The sequence below is a fragment of the Phoca vitulina genome, unplaced genomic scaffold (genome assembly GCF_004348235.1).
Source record: "Phoca vitulina isolate PV1807 unplaced genomic scaffold, GSC_HSeal_1.0 scaffold43, whole genome shotgun sequence".
NCBI lineage: Eukaryota > Metazoa > Chordata > Mammalia > Carnivora > Phocidae > Phoca > Phoca vitulina.
The window spans coordinates 11,695,339-11,710,506 of record NW_022589746.1 but is presented as its reverse complement, the minus strand read 5'-3'; the positions used below and the strand labels follow the sequence as shown (position 1 = coordinate 11,710,506).

General features: G+C 46.6%; 1 protein-coding gene across 1 annotated transcript in view; it reads left to right on the top strand.

Annotated features, from left to right (window-relative positions):
• Positions 1–15,168, top strand: part of PAPSS2 (3'-phosphoadenosine 5'-phosphosulfate synthase 2) — a 67,710-nt gene that overhangs the window by 33,384 nt on the left and 19,158 nt on the right. Inside the window, exons 2-7 of the mRNA XM_032430247.1 lie at positions 6,977–7,094; positions 10,348–10,583; positions 11,292–11,430; positions 11,981–12,099; positions 12,221–12,334; positions 13,817–13,928. Of these exons, the coding sequence (XP_032286138.1) occupies positions 6,977–7,094; positions 10,348–10,583; positions 11,292–11,430; positions 11,981–12,099; positions 12,221–12,334; positions 13,817–13,928 (838 nt within the window). The remainder of the gene's footprint in view (positions 1–6,976; positions 7,095–10,347; positions 10,584–11,291; positions 11,431–11,980; positions 12,100–12,220; positions 12,335–13,816; positions 13,929–15,168) is intronic.

The following is a 15,168-nucleotide window of genomic DNA, read 5'->3' as shown; positions in this document are numbered from 1 at the left end:
AGCAGGGGGAGGAGCAGCGGGAGAGGGACAAGCAGGTGGGGCTCCATCCCGGGACCCTGGGATCATGACCTGAGCAGAAGGCAGACGCTTCACCGACTGAGCCACCCAGGCGCCCCGTCCAATAATGGTTTTTGACAAGTGATTTAAATTGCTCTTCTCGGGGCGCCTGGGTGGCTCAGTCGGTTAAGCGGTTGCCTTCGGCTCTGGTCATGATCCCAGGGTCCTGGGATTGAGCCCCGCATCGGGCTCCCTGCTCGGCAGAGAGCCTGCTTCTCCCTCTCCCTCTGTCTGCCGCTCTGCCTACTTGTGCTCTCTCTCTCTGTTAAATAAATAAATAGGGGCGCCTGGGTGGCTCAGTCGTTAAGCGCCTGCCTTCGGCTCAGGTCATGGTCCCAGGGTCCTGGGATCGAGCCCCACATCGGGCTCCCTGCTCGGCGGGAAGCCTGCTTCTCCCTCTCCCACTCCCCCTGCTTGTGTTCCCTCTCTCGCTGTGTCTCTCTCTGTCAAATAAATAAAAATCTTTAAAAAAAAAAATAAATAAATAATAAATAAATAAATAAATAAAATCTTTATAAATAAATAAATAAATAAATAAATAAATAAAATAGCTTTTCTCAGGAACTTGTCAACTCACTTGTCTGTTTTCACAACTGGTATTTTGACAGCGGCTACCTGATAGGGCTGCCCCTTCTAACTCAAGAGTTAGCATAAGAAGTAAATACATTTCATTGTGAAAGTTGTGTGCACGGAACTGGATTTAGCATGGTCAGAGGCTCATCCAACATCTCTCTTTCCACAGAATGTCATAGAACCATAGTTTCCTCCATGTAAACTCCTCTTTTTTTTTAGATTTTTTTTATTTTATCTGACAGACAGAGACATAGCGAGAGAGGGATCACAAGCAGGGGGAGTGGGAGAGGAAGCAGGCTTCCCGCTGAGCAGGGAGCCTGATGCGGGGCTCGATCCCAGGACCCTGGGATCATGACCTGAGCCGAAGGCAGACGCTTAACGACTGAGCCACCCAGGCGCCCCAGTAAACTCCTCTTTAAAACATATCTGTTTTGAATCTAGTGACACGTCTTCAGTTAAAATTCCCCTATCTCTCAGTAACCATGGGATTGGAATTGAAGCATCCATGTCCAGTGGGTTGTGACTGCGTGGAGGTTGAGTTGGGGCGGCCTTCTTGCTGCTCAGCTGTTTGCAGACTTCACTGGTCCTGTTAGTGCCCTCTTCTGCGGGAGGCTTCCACCAGTGGCTTTGGCTGACTCAGACTCTGCCTTACCAAGCAGGACGTACAGAGGAGCACGCAGGGGTTCCCATTTGTGATATCAGTTTCCAAAAGCTCCATGATTCTCTCCATAGGCATTTTTTTCCCTCTGAATGAAATAAATAAACTAATCTAGGGGGGAAAAAAACAATAAAATTGCAAACACAACAAATCAGTTGGACTATTTAGAAACAAGTATTAGGGTAGCCTGGCAACTTGGTTTCGTCTTTCTGGGAAATGGCCATACACAGTGAGATCTATGAAGTAAGTAGTTCACCACTTTTAATACTCAAGCATTTCATTTTGGGTTATATGTCCCAAGGAAATAATCTGAAAGGAAAGAAATATAAATCCACATTGATAATTGTAACACATTTGAAGCTCCTCATTTTAAGTAATGCAAGTGAAGTGAGAATGATTTTTTAACTACTACATTATTATGTAGGATTGAAAGCCTGAATAGGCATTATCTCTAGTCCTGTCCTACAGAAGTCACACAGCTGGGGCTGGAAGCCAGGAGCTCAGTGTAGGCAGAAGGAAGACCTGGACTGGGTCAGGAAGCCTGGCTCTGGGTCTTGCATCTTCCAGGTTTGGGACTTTGGCCCGCAGTTTCCAGATCTGTAAGTGGGTCTCAATGCCCAGCCTGCTTAGCTCCCAGGTTTTGAGCCGTGCCTGAGATCATGCATGAGAAATGCCGCTCCTGGTAGCCTGCGGTACTAGAAAAGGCATCTTGAACAGACTCAGGGAGCGGTCCCCGACAGACCAGGGACACCAACAGCTCAGCAGTGAGGGTTGAGTTCAAAGGGACAGAGTGGAGTTGCAGTTTGTGTTTGTGCTGCGTGGGAGGCAGGAGGGTGTAGACGAATTCGAATCCACTTGCTTTTATGCAAAAGTCAAAAAAGCCTTGGAGCACAGGGAAACCCCTAACCTTGCGCATGGTTTCCTGCTTCCTGGTTCCGCAGGAGCCGTGCCTTTCACAACAGGCTCCCTGTGACACATGGCTTGGACTGGGCTCCGGGAGGCCCCGCCTGGCCGTGATACCATCCCACGTCTTTTCCCTTTCTCCCAGTCACGCAAAGTCAAGGCTGAGGCTTTCTGCCATCACCTAGCCCACCCCACCTGGAGTTCCAGAAGCTCCTTGGGCACCCCCCTCCCCTCCTGCAGCGCCAATGGGACTGAGGGGGTGGGCCTGGCAGGGGTAGCCCTGCAACCCCGGGGGGGGGGGGGGCTGTGTGACAAGGTTCCCCCCCCTCCCCCCCCAGTAGCATGGGAGGCTGACCTGGACCAAAGGCCATCCTGTGCTGGTAACTGAGGGCTTATGACCAAGACGGCCAGCATGGGAGCGGAGAGTCTGGGGTACAGGGAGGAGGCTGCAGGCCGGTTAACTGGTGAGTACACCTCGGAACGGTGTATTTCCTGGCTGGACTTTGGGGTCAAAGAGAAGAATCACTGGAGCAGCAGTGGCAAGGACATCATGTGTGTGTAACTCTTCACCCCAGGCACAGTACTGTGCTGCCCGTTGCCTCATCTGCTCCTGAGCCCCACCTGCCCAGACCTGCCTGAGAGCAGACCCAAGTCCCTAGGACGCTTCTCGATCTGGGTGATTTAGACAAACGACCAAGATTTCCCCGGGCTAGATTAAATGCCACCAGGGCCCGTAAGGTTCACCTTTGATACTTTATGTAGAAGACCATTTTATTTCGTCCTTTTGGCCACCGTATGAGGAAACTATACTTGGCCCCGTTTTACAGAGCAGGACTGGAGGCTCAGGGATGTTACTGACTTGCCCAGGAGGCCACGAGGCAGGTTTCAAATCCAGGTTTGCTTGACTCAAAACCCATACTCATGCTACTCTTATGCATGCTGGAGGGAGTTTTTCTGGGTCAGTAACCTGGAAAAAGGTAGGGATGTTTGCCATATTTTATTCAGACACCCAGAATAGAAGATGCCACCAACTCTGTGGTTTCCACCAAGTGACAGTGTGAGGTGCGGTGCTGAGGATGTGTGTTCCGTTTATACACAGGGAAGCAAACATTTTTTTTTCTTTAACATGTGTTTTGTTTTCCATAGAATTCTTTTTCTGACAGCCACTCTCATTCCAATGCTTAGAACACCATATGCTCTTTAGAAGGCAGTAAAGGTTTCAGCAAAGCAAAGCAAAGTTTTTGGCTGCCCCGCCTCTTTGCAGTTCAAATATCATTCAAAATACCTGCTTCTATTTTGTTTGCCTTTGGAGAAAATCAAAGGTAAATATAAGATAAATAAGAAGCAAAATACTGGGGTGCCTGGGTGGCTCAGTCGGTTAAGCGTCTACCTTTGGCTCAGGTCATGATCTCAGGGTCCTGGGATTCAGTCCTGCATCGGGCTCCCTGCTCTGAGGGGAGCCTGCTTCTCCCCTGCCTGCCATTCCCCCTGCTTGTGCTCGCTCTCTCCCTCCGCTCCCACCCCCTGTGTCAAATAAATAAAATCGTAAAAAAAAAAAGAAGCAAAATACTTTCTGCTGAACAAAAAAGCCCAGTACCTGGCCATCTGAAAAGATTTTGTTTGTCTAAACATTGCTGGAGTGATAGAAATCCTGTACAAACACCCATGATGAAGATTCAGCTAATAAAAATCCAAAAAGTTCAGAGGTGAACTCTTAACCACTATAGTGGTGGTTCTTTCCCGTGGATTCTGAACAGTTTTTGAAAACCAAGCCCTTGGTTGGGGACGCAGTTTACAAGATCCTAACAAGTTTCCACAGATTAACAAAGTTTAGAGTTTATTCTGGATCTCTGCCTGGAGGGAGGGAAAGACAGCCAAAAGAGAGGAAAAAAACAATCTTTGTGGACAAATGAAGCTCTGGTGGGTGTTCAGTTGCCCAGGTGAGCAGCCACCCCTTAAGTCAGGTATGCTGTGATTGGAACCCGAGCCCTTTTTTGGAAAAGGCAGCAGGGTTGAACAAGAGAATTCCACCATATGAGTCTTGGTATATATTCTCTTGTTTGCTTACTTTTTTTTTTTTAATGGCTCTTTTTTGGTGTGTGGTAAAATTTACATGTAACGAAATGCCCATCTTAAGTATACATCTGGTGAGTTCCAACACCTGTGTACCTCAAACCCTTTCAGGACACCTGCTGTTCCGACGTGGTTGGGGTGTGTGTGTGTGTGTGTGTGTGTGTGTGTGTGTGTGTGTGTGTACGTGTGTGTGTGATCTATTTTCCTGTGGATGGTTACTTGGCTATTTGCGGTTTTTGTCCAGATAAAGTTGTACGCATCTTTTTGTGGATACATATTTTCTCTTGAGTAAATGCCTATGTATGCAGTTGCTGAGTCACGGGGAAGGTAAATGATTAGCTTTATAAGAACCTGCCAGGTTTCTCTCCGGGATGGTTGTCCCACTTTATACCTCCACTGTCAACATGAGAGCATGTCCTCGTTGCCATTAGATTTAGCAAAGGCGTCTCATGTGGGTTTTACTTTGCATTCTCTTATGACTAACGACACTGAGCCCATCATGTGCTTTCTGGCCATTTGTGTATCTTCCTTGGTGAAGTGACTGTTCAGATTTTTACTCATTTTATTGTTGAGTTGCGGGTGTTCTTTACATATATCTTCATATGGTATACAAGTATGTGTAAGAGACCCTCTGCACAGGGCGTGGGACCCCAGTTACTTGATCTTTTTGCCTGTATTTCCCCCCAAAGTGATGCTGGGGATCCTTCTTGGTTTAGCACTAGATTCCCAGTGCCTAGGATGGTCCCTGGCAGGTAGTAGGGGCTCATTTACATGAACATTTGCTGAGAGAACCCATGAATGAACAGATGCACTGACTTTGGGGCCTGATATCCAGCCATAATTTCCTTGAATAAAAAGCAGTGATTACAAGGAAACAGAGAAAAAGGCAATGTGACTGTTGTCCTTGAGCTATAAATGACACTTGGAACAAAGGACTCGGGATCCCTTCAGGGGATTTGTTCAGCCCGGGGGAATACTGCTAGAATATCTCCTGAGCTCATCTAATTTGACCTCATTTATGAAGCTTCTAGTGCTTCTTGGGTTCTGACGGAAGCATGATCAGCGCATTTGCCTGGAGGATGATCAGTGCATCCAGCCTCAGAAGATTTATGTAACTTCGCCCAGCTGATCCCACCTGTGCCCTCAGCACCTTCCTTTTGGCTCCGTCGGACCCTGGCAATGCCCGTCTCCTGCCTGGGCTGTGCCTCTGCTGGGTTCCGGGCCCCCCTGGCGGGCCCAGCCCCCCTGGTGGGCGCCACCTTCTGAGCCCCCAACGGCCAGCAAGGGGCTCCTTCACCTCTCGGCCTCTCCTGTTGTGGGTATACACACTCACTAGTCATCGTCAGCATCCGTTTGGGAAGAGAACTTGGCCTTTTACAGAGTATGTTCCCACACATTATCTCCTGTAAGCCCCCAAACAGTCCTAGCTGTATTCCCCTTTTTGGTGGGTTTTTTTTTTCCCCCCCAAATGAGGTGCCATAAAGAAGTGATTTAATTTGCTCCAGAATATAAAATGGTCCACATGTGGCTCAGAGTTTTCTCTGGGTCTTGCTCAAAGAATACTGATGCTTTTTTTTTTTTTTTTTTTTAAGCTCTGGTGGATTTACATGTGTGTAGTTTAAAAGGCTCCATAGATTTTTACAGTTCAGAGACTTGGATTCCATCTGTCAACAGAAATTCAGTTACCACACCAAAGACATATAGGAGTTGTTCCCAACATTTTTATTTAACCATCATGATGGGTTCTCCACACCCCCCACCCCCCCTGCCCTGGGATCACATGCTATTTTAGAAATGTCCACCAGCAACTGTACTTATTGGCTTGTGTTACCATTTTTATTCATCAGACTCATAGCATCCAGAGTTTAGGATCGGGATCAGATAATCTCTGCCCTTACTGGCTGATTTTATTGCAGCCAAAATAAAGATATTTGAGATTCGCATTAGCCTCCAAGACTAATAACTGGCCCATTTCTATTTCTGCAGGGCTTTCTGAAAGATTAAAAGTTCACACTGACCCTTGGGAAAGTGGAAACAGAGTGTAGAGCTTGAGAAGAAGTAGCCTCATGCGCCGTACCTCGCTCAGGGACTGTGCTTGAAAGACATGTCTGTGTGGGACCAAGATGGTGCCCCTGACTCAGTGCTTTGCTCTGTGATCAGTGCCTCTCCCCGGCTCCGTACAGAGTGGGGCTCAACCAGCCCCTCCCCAGGACTTCCCCGGGGGCTGGATGAACTGGGTTGTTTCCCGTCGACTTCCATAGGATCTGGTAGAGAACATGCATTCCCTTAACCATTACCTAAAGGTGCACATTTTTAAATGTCACAGAACCCAAACTTTTACATCGTGTCAATAATTGTCTCATTCAGATTATACTTTCAGAGGGTCATGATGGGTATTCTAAAGGCAGTGTCTTTTTCTGATTTAGTAGAATTAATAAATGTCACTCTGTGTGCCAATCATAAAAGAGGGGTTTCGGTTAGGGATGACTATTACTGTCCTCTGTTATTTTATTATTTCTGTATACGTATGTGTATATATACTTATTGTATACATACTGTATTATCATATATATTATATGTATATATAGTATACATATTGTATTATACGTATAGTTATTGTATTATTATATGTATACATATTGTATTATTCTTCTAGGTATACCTATTGTGTTATTTCATTCACACAGTATTGGGCTTGGTCTTGTTTTGTAGGAGAGCCAGCAGAAATCCACCAACGTCGTCTATCAGGCCCACCACGTGACCAGGAACAAGAGAGGGCAGGTGGTTGGCACAAGGGGTGGATTCCGAGGATGTACCGTGTGGCTGACAGGTATGCCATGTTGATACTTTTTTTGTTTTAATTGAAAATTGATGTGTGACATACAATGTTAAGGAACTTAGTGTAACACATGATGTGTTTACTTTAACACTGGGACGAGGCAGAGAGCAGTGGTACAAAGCCTGGCCGTCACCCCTGCTGCTGCCATGAGTGGGAAGAAGGCCCAAGATGGAGGCATGGGACTTCTCTCGTTCTTGCCTCTCTCCTCTTTGGCAGGAAAGGGGCAAGTTGACGATGGCCTCCCCCGCCCCCTTTCAGGTTGAGGGGATCCCGTCATTCTCATGCTCATGCCTAAATGCATTTACTGGTACTCATGATGGAGCCTTCCTAACTCGATAGCGAGCATTTGGCTGTCTCCAAGGTTTTGGGTGTTTAGAGAATTCTTTATTGTTTTCTGATGTTTTAACATCCTAGAGAACTGTTTCACTTAATATTAAAAAAACCCAGAAAACTGAAAACATAAGGATCCGCACAGGAAGGAAAACCAGTGATTTCCACTTAGCTGAGGATTGCCCCTTGTAAATAGAAATAATTCACTCCCACGGAGGTGACCAAACGAATCTCTCCCTTTTCCTGTGTTTTTATAGCCTCAGAATGTCACAGCTAAGACTTAGTGATGGGACAGGAATTAGTCTGGGGCTGTTCCCTTAGGCTCTGAGCACAAGGTAGAGGAAGTTGATCCCTGGGAATAGAAGTCCGGCGTAGCCCGGACTCAGAAGGAAATACCATAGACACGGTATTTCAAACTGACGCAAAGATGTTTACCCAGGTTCTGAGATCAACTGTGTGGTACTGCCTGCTCATAAATTCCGGTTTATTGGGGCGCCCGGGTGGCTCAGTGGGTTAAGTGATTGACTCTTGATTCGGCTCAGGTCATGACCTCGCAGTCGTGAGATCAGGCTCCATGCTCAGTGCGGAGTCTGCTTGTCTCTTTCCCTCTCCTTCTAACCCCTGCTTGCTCTCTTTCTCTCTCTCTCAAATAAATAAATAGATCTTAAAAAAAAACCAAAAACTAAAAAACCCAAATGCTGATTAATCCAACCTGAAGGGAATGCTGAAGAGTGTGGCAGGCAGGCACCTGCCTTACCCTTTCCCTTGCTCTTCAGTCATTCCTGTTCCTGTCTCCATCAGCCTCCTCCTCCTTCTTCAGAGTTTTTCCTGGTGCCTGAGGCACTTGCCTTTGGTCTCCTGATTTCATTCATCCGTGGTGGAACACCTTTATGCAGCTGGTGGGCTGGGGACAGACGGTGGGCGAGGAGCTTGCTATCTTCCAAAAGGCAGCGTTCACTTGTCATGAATCCTGTCGGGATATTCCCCCGACTCCGTCTAAGAGACATGCTGTGTGGCAGTAGATAAAACAGCTGACTTCCAGAAGCTGCCCTCTTGTTACGTGTTTGCGCTCATGGGTTTGTCCAATTTCTGTATTGGGACAAACACAGAGTCCACTTTCTATAATGTGGGACAGCCTTAAAAACAAAAGGTAACTGGTAGAAGAGGAAAAAGACCCTAAGGGATGGACTTCCCCTATCTTACTCATAAAAAAAAAAAAAAAAAAAATCTTTTCCCAATTTATTCTGTATTCTTATGTTACAGAGATAGGCTATTGTGCAGGCAGACCAAGAGAAACAAATACTTCACATCCAGAGACTTGGTTGTGAGCCCCCAGCTGCACTTACATTAACTGTGTGATTTTGGACAGGCCAAGGAAGCTGGCTAAGCCTCACTTTTCTTATTTGTGAAATGAGATAAGGATAGAACCCGCCCCTGGGAATGCGGGTAGGACTAAATAAAATAAAGCATGTGTAGACAGCACAGCACCTGGCCCTTAGGAAATAAAGCTCTCGGGACGTGTAATTCGTGCGACCTCAGTGCATTAAAATAAATATGCCAACAATCTAGTTTAATCCAGTTATTGTGCTTTAGCTCTTCGTTTTGAGACCTGAGGCAAAACTGAAAGAAATCTCTATTATTTCCCTCATTTTCCAATGTGAGAGAACATGCCAGAGATTCAGGAATTCTGTTTCTTCTATCTCACACTGGACACAATTCTAAGAGGAATTTATCACCTAGGTCCCTGTTCAAATGAAACTGAGCCACACAAATAATGTAATAGTGTCTTCAACAATGATTTACAAAGATGGCGGCACATCCCTCATGGAGCCATTGCTTCTCGTGATTCTCTGTGAGGGCCAAGGGTGTGACTTGAAAACATAACTAACGCTGTGGAAACTGTTTGCCTTTCGTACATCACCTTTCTTTCCAAGTCATTTTTTTAAAGTTTATTTGTTTTTTAGTAATCTCTGCACTCAACGTGGGGCTTGAACTCATGACCCCCAGATCAAGAGTCGCATGTGCCACTGACTGAGCTGGCTGGGAGCCCCTCTTTCCAAGTCTTTATTCCCTTCTGTCCTTCGTCCCTGCTTTTCTCTTACCTTTTTTGTCTTTTCCCTCCTTCCTCCTGCCGTCTTCTACATGTTAAGCTCTTGACCTTCTTTTCTTCGCCCTAACTTTTCCTCTCCCGTGCCTGGGTACTCCCCGATAGAGGCTTGGCACAGTGCTCCGTTTTTCAGGTCCAGAGGTCTTTAGGACAACTAGATTTTTGGAGCACTCCCTTTCTCCTCATGATTTCCCTCAGATAGAAATCATACAGCGTGTCCCCCGCCAATGCGCTTTGAAACCATGGTAAAAGGCACATGGTAACTCTGTTCTCATGGAAAGGCTCCAGACCCCGAAGAGTGTAGGGCAGCTCTAAACACATCTATAGCCTAGCTTGGGATGACTGTCTTCATGTTTTGAGAATCATTTTGGAAAAATCTTGAAGCCAAAGGGATCTATTGTCAAATGGTTTGTTTAGCAGCCTCCGTAGGAGAGGTGGGCCTCCCAGTCTCCAGGACTGACTGTCCTCTCCACTCCAGCTGATTGCTGGCAGGAGGGGACATGAGAACACGGTCGCCAGATCTTCTGATTTTTTTTCCAAGAGAAGCTAGAATCTGGATTTGTATGCACAATGTTCTCATCTTTAAAACACGCTGCAGGCAAAATAGAACCCACCAAGAACCATGTACAACCCCCAGGTCTCTCCCTACTTATGAACCCCACTTGCTTTGAAATGCTGTAATTCTAATAGGGGACAGATGGTTATTTCGAAGTTTGGAAGAAATGCAAGTACTTTGACCTGCAGTAAACTATGCTTTTCCTAGATTGTAGTGGTTTTGATTTGAGGTCAAATGATTATAATGAACAGGTCTCTCCGGTGCTGGAAAAACCACCATCAGTTTTGCTCTGGAAGAGTACCTGGTCTCTCACGCCATCCCGTGCTACTCCCTTGATGGGGACAATGTACGTCACGGCCTTAACAAAAACCTTGGATTCTCCCCCGGGGACAGAGAAGAAAATATTCGCCGGATTGCTGAGGTGGCCAGGCTGTTTGCCGATGCTGGTCTGGTCTGCATCACCAGCTTCATTTCTCCTTTCACCAAGGTAAAAGGATGCGGTGGCACACACAAGGCTGGAAAAGGAGTCGGTGAGGGCTGGGCACCCAGGGCTGTTGTAGGTTCAATTTCCCCCGCCTTTTCTTCCCTTGCTCCCTCATTTCCTCTACTTAGTATCGGTCCTGTCTAGAGAGCTCCTTCATTTCCAGATGCCCAGGCACCAGCTGACATAGACCCTTCCACACTCACCTTTTGGCCGGAGTTGAAAGGAAGAAAAAGTTAAACAAGAAAAAGTCGAAAGTCCTGTAATCTCACATCTCCAGAGTCGGAAAGCTTAGTTTGCTAAAGGAAACGGCAGTTCACTGCCAAAGCCTCAGGTCATGTGTGCTTAATGTTGGAATTGCTGAGGAAGAGGGACACTCTTCTTGTTCTAAACCAGGAAATTTCTGGGAGCTACAAATAGGATGCCACGTGCTTTGAACACTCCCTATGAATGAAATGCTCCCATGTGGCCAGCCCTGTCCTTCAGCAGAGATTTCTTCTCTGTGGCTTTCTCTGAAAGCCCTTGAAAGAGCTGTGCTCACCAGGGGAATGTTTCTGGACTTTACTCTAGAGGACCGATTCCCTGCCACCTCTGCAGAGCCCGCATGCTGTGTTAACCCAAAGCTATCAAGCACCAGGGCACACACCGGTTCACGATGAAGAATTCCATTGCGAAACCTCTCGTTCACCTTGTCGAATGTGTTCCCCCCCCCAGGATCGTGAGAATGCCCGCAAAATCCATGAATCGGCAGGACTGCCGTTCTTTGAAATCTTTGTGGATGCCCCTCTAAACATCTGTGAAAGTAGAGACGTGAAAGGCCTCTACAAGCGAGCCCGAGCTGGGGAGATCAAAGGTAGGAGCGCCGGCAACCTGTGCTCTCGAGCCTTCGTGCTCCATCCCCAGAAACCTGTCTGAAGTCTCAAGAACTGTTTTCCACAATTGCATCTAGCACACACAACTTTTTATTGAACCACGGTATATTCAGTACGTCCACGGGCCCATTAACACGGGGGCTGGTGTTTTGCAAGAACTGTCACCTCAGCCGTAAGCGGTCAAGTTCAGGTCCCTGAAATGGGTGTGTATCCACGAGTGTGTGTTTAAGGGGAGGGTTCCAGAGTTTTTTCTTCTTTTCGTCTTCCTTTTGGATTCTAATCAGCTGCAGAGGGCTTGGTCCTAGCCACATTTTGTTGATAATTTGGGGGCTTTCTATATTGAAAATACAGCTAGGTAAATATATACAGATATATACTTACCTATGCCTAGAGGTCAGGGACAGCTGATGACCTTTTCTGGTCTAACCTGAATTCTCAGTGTAATGCATTATTCCAACATGGGTTAAACCGTACTGTTTAGCAAGCCTGTTCCGTTGGTGCCGATGTGATTTTCACCCTCCTGACTTGCAGGGTTCACGGGTATTGATTCTGATTATGAGAAACCTGAAACCCCCGAGCGGGTGCTGAAAACCAACTTGTCCTCAGTGAGTGACTGTGTCCAGCAGGTGGTGGAGCTCCTACAAGAGCAGGTGGGTGGACCAGGGCGCTTTTTTTTTTTAATTGCATAAAGTCACGATAGGTCATTTATTTACTAAAGCATTCTTTTTACAGTTTTCATTTCAAATTGTTACCAATTCTGCTTCCTTTCAGAACATTGTACCCCACACGATCATGAATGGCGTCCATGAGCTCTTCGTGCCAGAAAACAAACTTGACCAAGTCCGGGCTGAGGCCGAAGCTCTCCCTTCGTTAGAAATTACCAAGGTAAGATGGTGTGGGCTGGCCCCAGGAGAATTAGGCTTCATCGACATCATTATGATCTGTTTACAATCACTCTGGATAATAAGGTATGGATAAGGGAAATGCAATGTCCATAAAGAAAAACACTTCATTTTTGCCTTTTTTTTTTTTTTTTTTTAAAAACCTCTTGCCAAGCAGATCTCTCACCAGGAGCTGCCGCAAGGTAGCCGGTCAGTGCCAGGGGCAGAGGCAGGCTGCGCAGATAACTTCTGTTCTGCAGAGGACAGCATCAAATAGTCGTCGTTATATCTTCAGTTACGCCAGAGTGCAGGCATGGGGCGGTATCCATTTGTTGGTGGCTGCTGAGAAAAGTTAGTTCAGAATGCAAGTTAAAAAAAAAAAAAAAAAAGAATGCAAGCGGTTTTTTTTTTTTTTTGGACAATCTAGAAGGAATTTGGAGAAAACAAAGAGCCACCCTGATCTAAAGTGATAGGAATCTTTTCCTACTCTGCAAATCCCATTCTTTCCTAAGGAGGCAGAGTGCAGCCTCGGGGAAAGGTGTAGACCCTTTGGTCACACGGATTTTACTGCCTGGAACGTGTAGGCTGCAGAGTCCCACCAAGTGCACGGCAGATGCCTTTGGCTTTGTATGGGTCAGTGTTATTGGTCCTTACCAGCTGATCAGATCTTCATTGGTAACTTTTTCTTATCCCTTAAAACCTTGGACATTTTTATAAGAGGAAGAGTAAGTTGGGAACCTGTTGTAGCTCATTCATACCTCTTTGAAGAAGGCGTGGCCAATATATAAGCAGAAGCCCCTGACCCTACAGAAGAAATTCTGAGTACTCCAATGCTCCAGGAGCATGAGAAGTACATAATTATAATTACAGTGTGGAATGATAGTTCCAATAACAAAATGGGCTGCAAGGAACAAAAAATCTTCAAATAATCTAAGCATTGTTTTGGTCGTAGGGATGGCAGGAAAGGTCAGCAGAGCTGTGACCCATGCTTCGGGGTTTAAAGGATGAATAGGAATTTCAGGTGGGGAGGAGGAGAGGCCTGGGAGGAGGTAGGAAATCTCTACATCAGCCCAAAGGGCCAGAGCTTGAAGGGCTTTCAGTATCATGCTAAGAATTTTGGACTTTTCGAGTCAATGATTTGCCAATTTCAGTCAACTACCTAGTACATTTGGTGAAAATATGTAGCCCGACCAGAATTTTTGTAGGGGGAAAAAAAAGGAAAGCATGAACAGCAGATGTTAATACAGTTGCCCATCATGAGGCTCTCTGCACCTCAATTTTTAGATCACCACTCTCCCGTAGGAAAGTTCTAGCTCAAGCTTATCTGGCCCCTTAATCCTGTGTGGTTGGCATCAAAATGGAACACTTAACACATGAAAGGTTCTGCCTTCATTCCTCTGCCAGCCAATGAGAAAGGCCTGCCCTGGGGCCAGATGGCTGGGAAACAGAGCTTATGGAAATGTTCACCTGCTTTTGTGTTTTGCAGCTGGATCTTCAGTGGGTCCAAGTTTTGAGCGAAGGCTGGGCCACTCCCCTCAAAGGTTTCATGCGAGAGAAGGAATACTTGCAGGCCATACACTTTGATACCCTGCTGGACGGTATGCGCTTTTATTTGTTTCTTACTCTTCATTGTTAAAGAAAAAAAATTGTGCTCCGAAATCTTCACAGGAACAAGAAGTGTTCATTCTTGGTATTAATTCTTGGTTCATACCTCTCGCTCTGGAGATACTTAGATGATTTATGGTGTGTCTAATTCTATTATGTATAAATTCCATTTTTAGGATTTTTTTTGGGGGGGGTGTTATCCTCAAAGGATTATTGACTATTTGAAAGTAAGGAACTGAAAATCGAAGGTTTTACTTACATGCAAAAGCCAAGAGAAGATTAAGTCTGTTTCGCTCTACTTGCCTGGATACTCAGAGTAGAGGGCGATTGGGGGCCCTGTTGCCGGCTGCTGGGACCATCATGGGGCAGCGGGGGTAAACTTAGCGCACGGTGCTGACTCGCAGGGCCCTCTCACCCCCGGGCTGCCGGGCCACTGGATGCTGAAGTGCCTCTCTTCTTGCCCTTCCATGGGCTACAGGAGGCTGGCTGCATCCTCCGAACCCTCCTGGGGCAGCGCTAAGTACGCCCTCTGGGCATAGGCCGAATGACTTGAGAGAGCTGATCTGGTTCAGATCAGAAGCATGTGTTATTCAGAAAACTTCCGGCCCCTTCTGTGATCATTTCCTTCCCAGGAGGGCCTGAGCTTGTCAAATGGAACTTGTCTGTTTCAGGCCCCTGAGGAATGGCTGCTAGTGGGGAGACCCGGGTCGGGGCAGGGGTGGGGGTGACAACACACCGAGTCTGTGACACTGAGCAGGGCTTCAGACCTTTTAGGAAGAAAGATCAAGGCAGATAGTCTTTCTTGGGAAAAGATGTTCATGGCCTGGGCTTGTGACTCTGTCTGGGGGGATCAAATAACATTCCAAAATATAATTGGTTCCCGTATGGCTTGCCTTAGCAATAATAACCATATCTGTACAGCACTTGCCCATCTGCAGAGCATTTTCTCAGGCGTGATTCGCTTTGCCCAGGCAACTATGGTCACCCCCCTTTAGAGACGAGGGAGCTGATCCCAGTCTCAGTGCTTCGCCCGAGTTCATACCACTGGTCCAAGACCAGAGACCAGAATCTCCTGCCTTCTGGCCCAGTGCTTTCCCTACCAGGCTGCTCTCCTGGCGGCCGTTCCGATAGAAGTTAGAAGGTCAGCACATCTGTTCAAGGAAGGCTGACACTTCCTTTGATGTCTTAATTCTGACACGGACGGGACACAGGCTGTTAAGTAAATGTCACTGG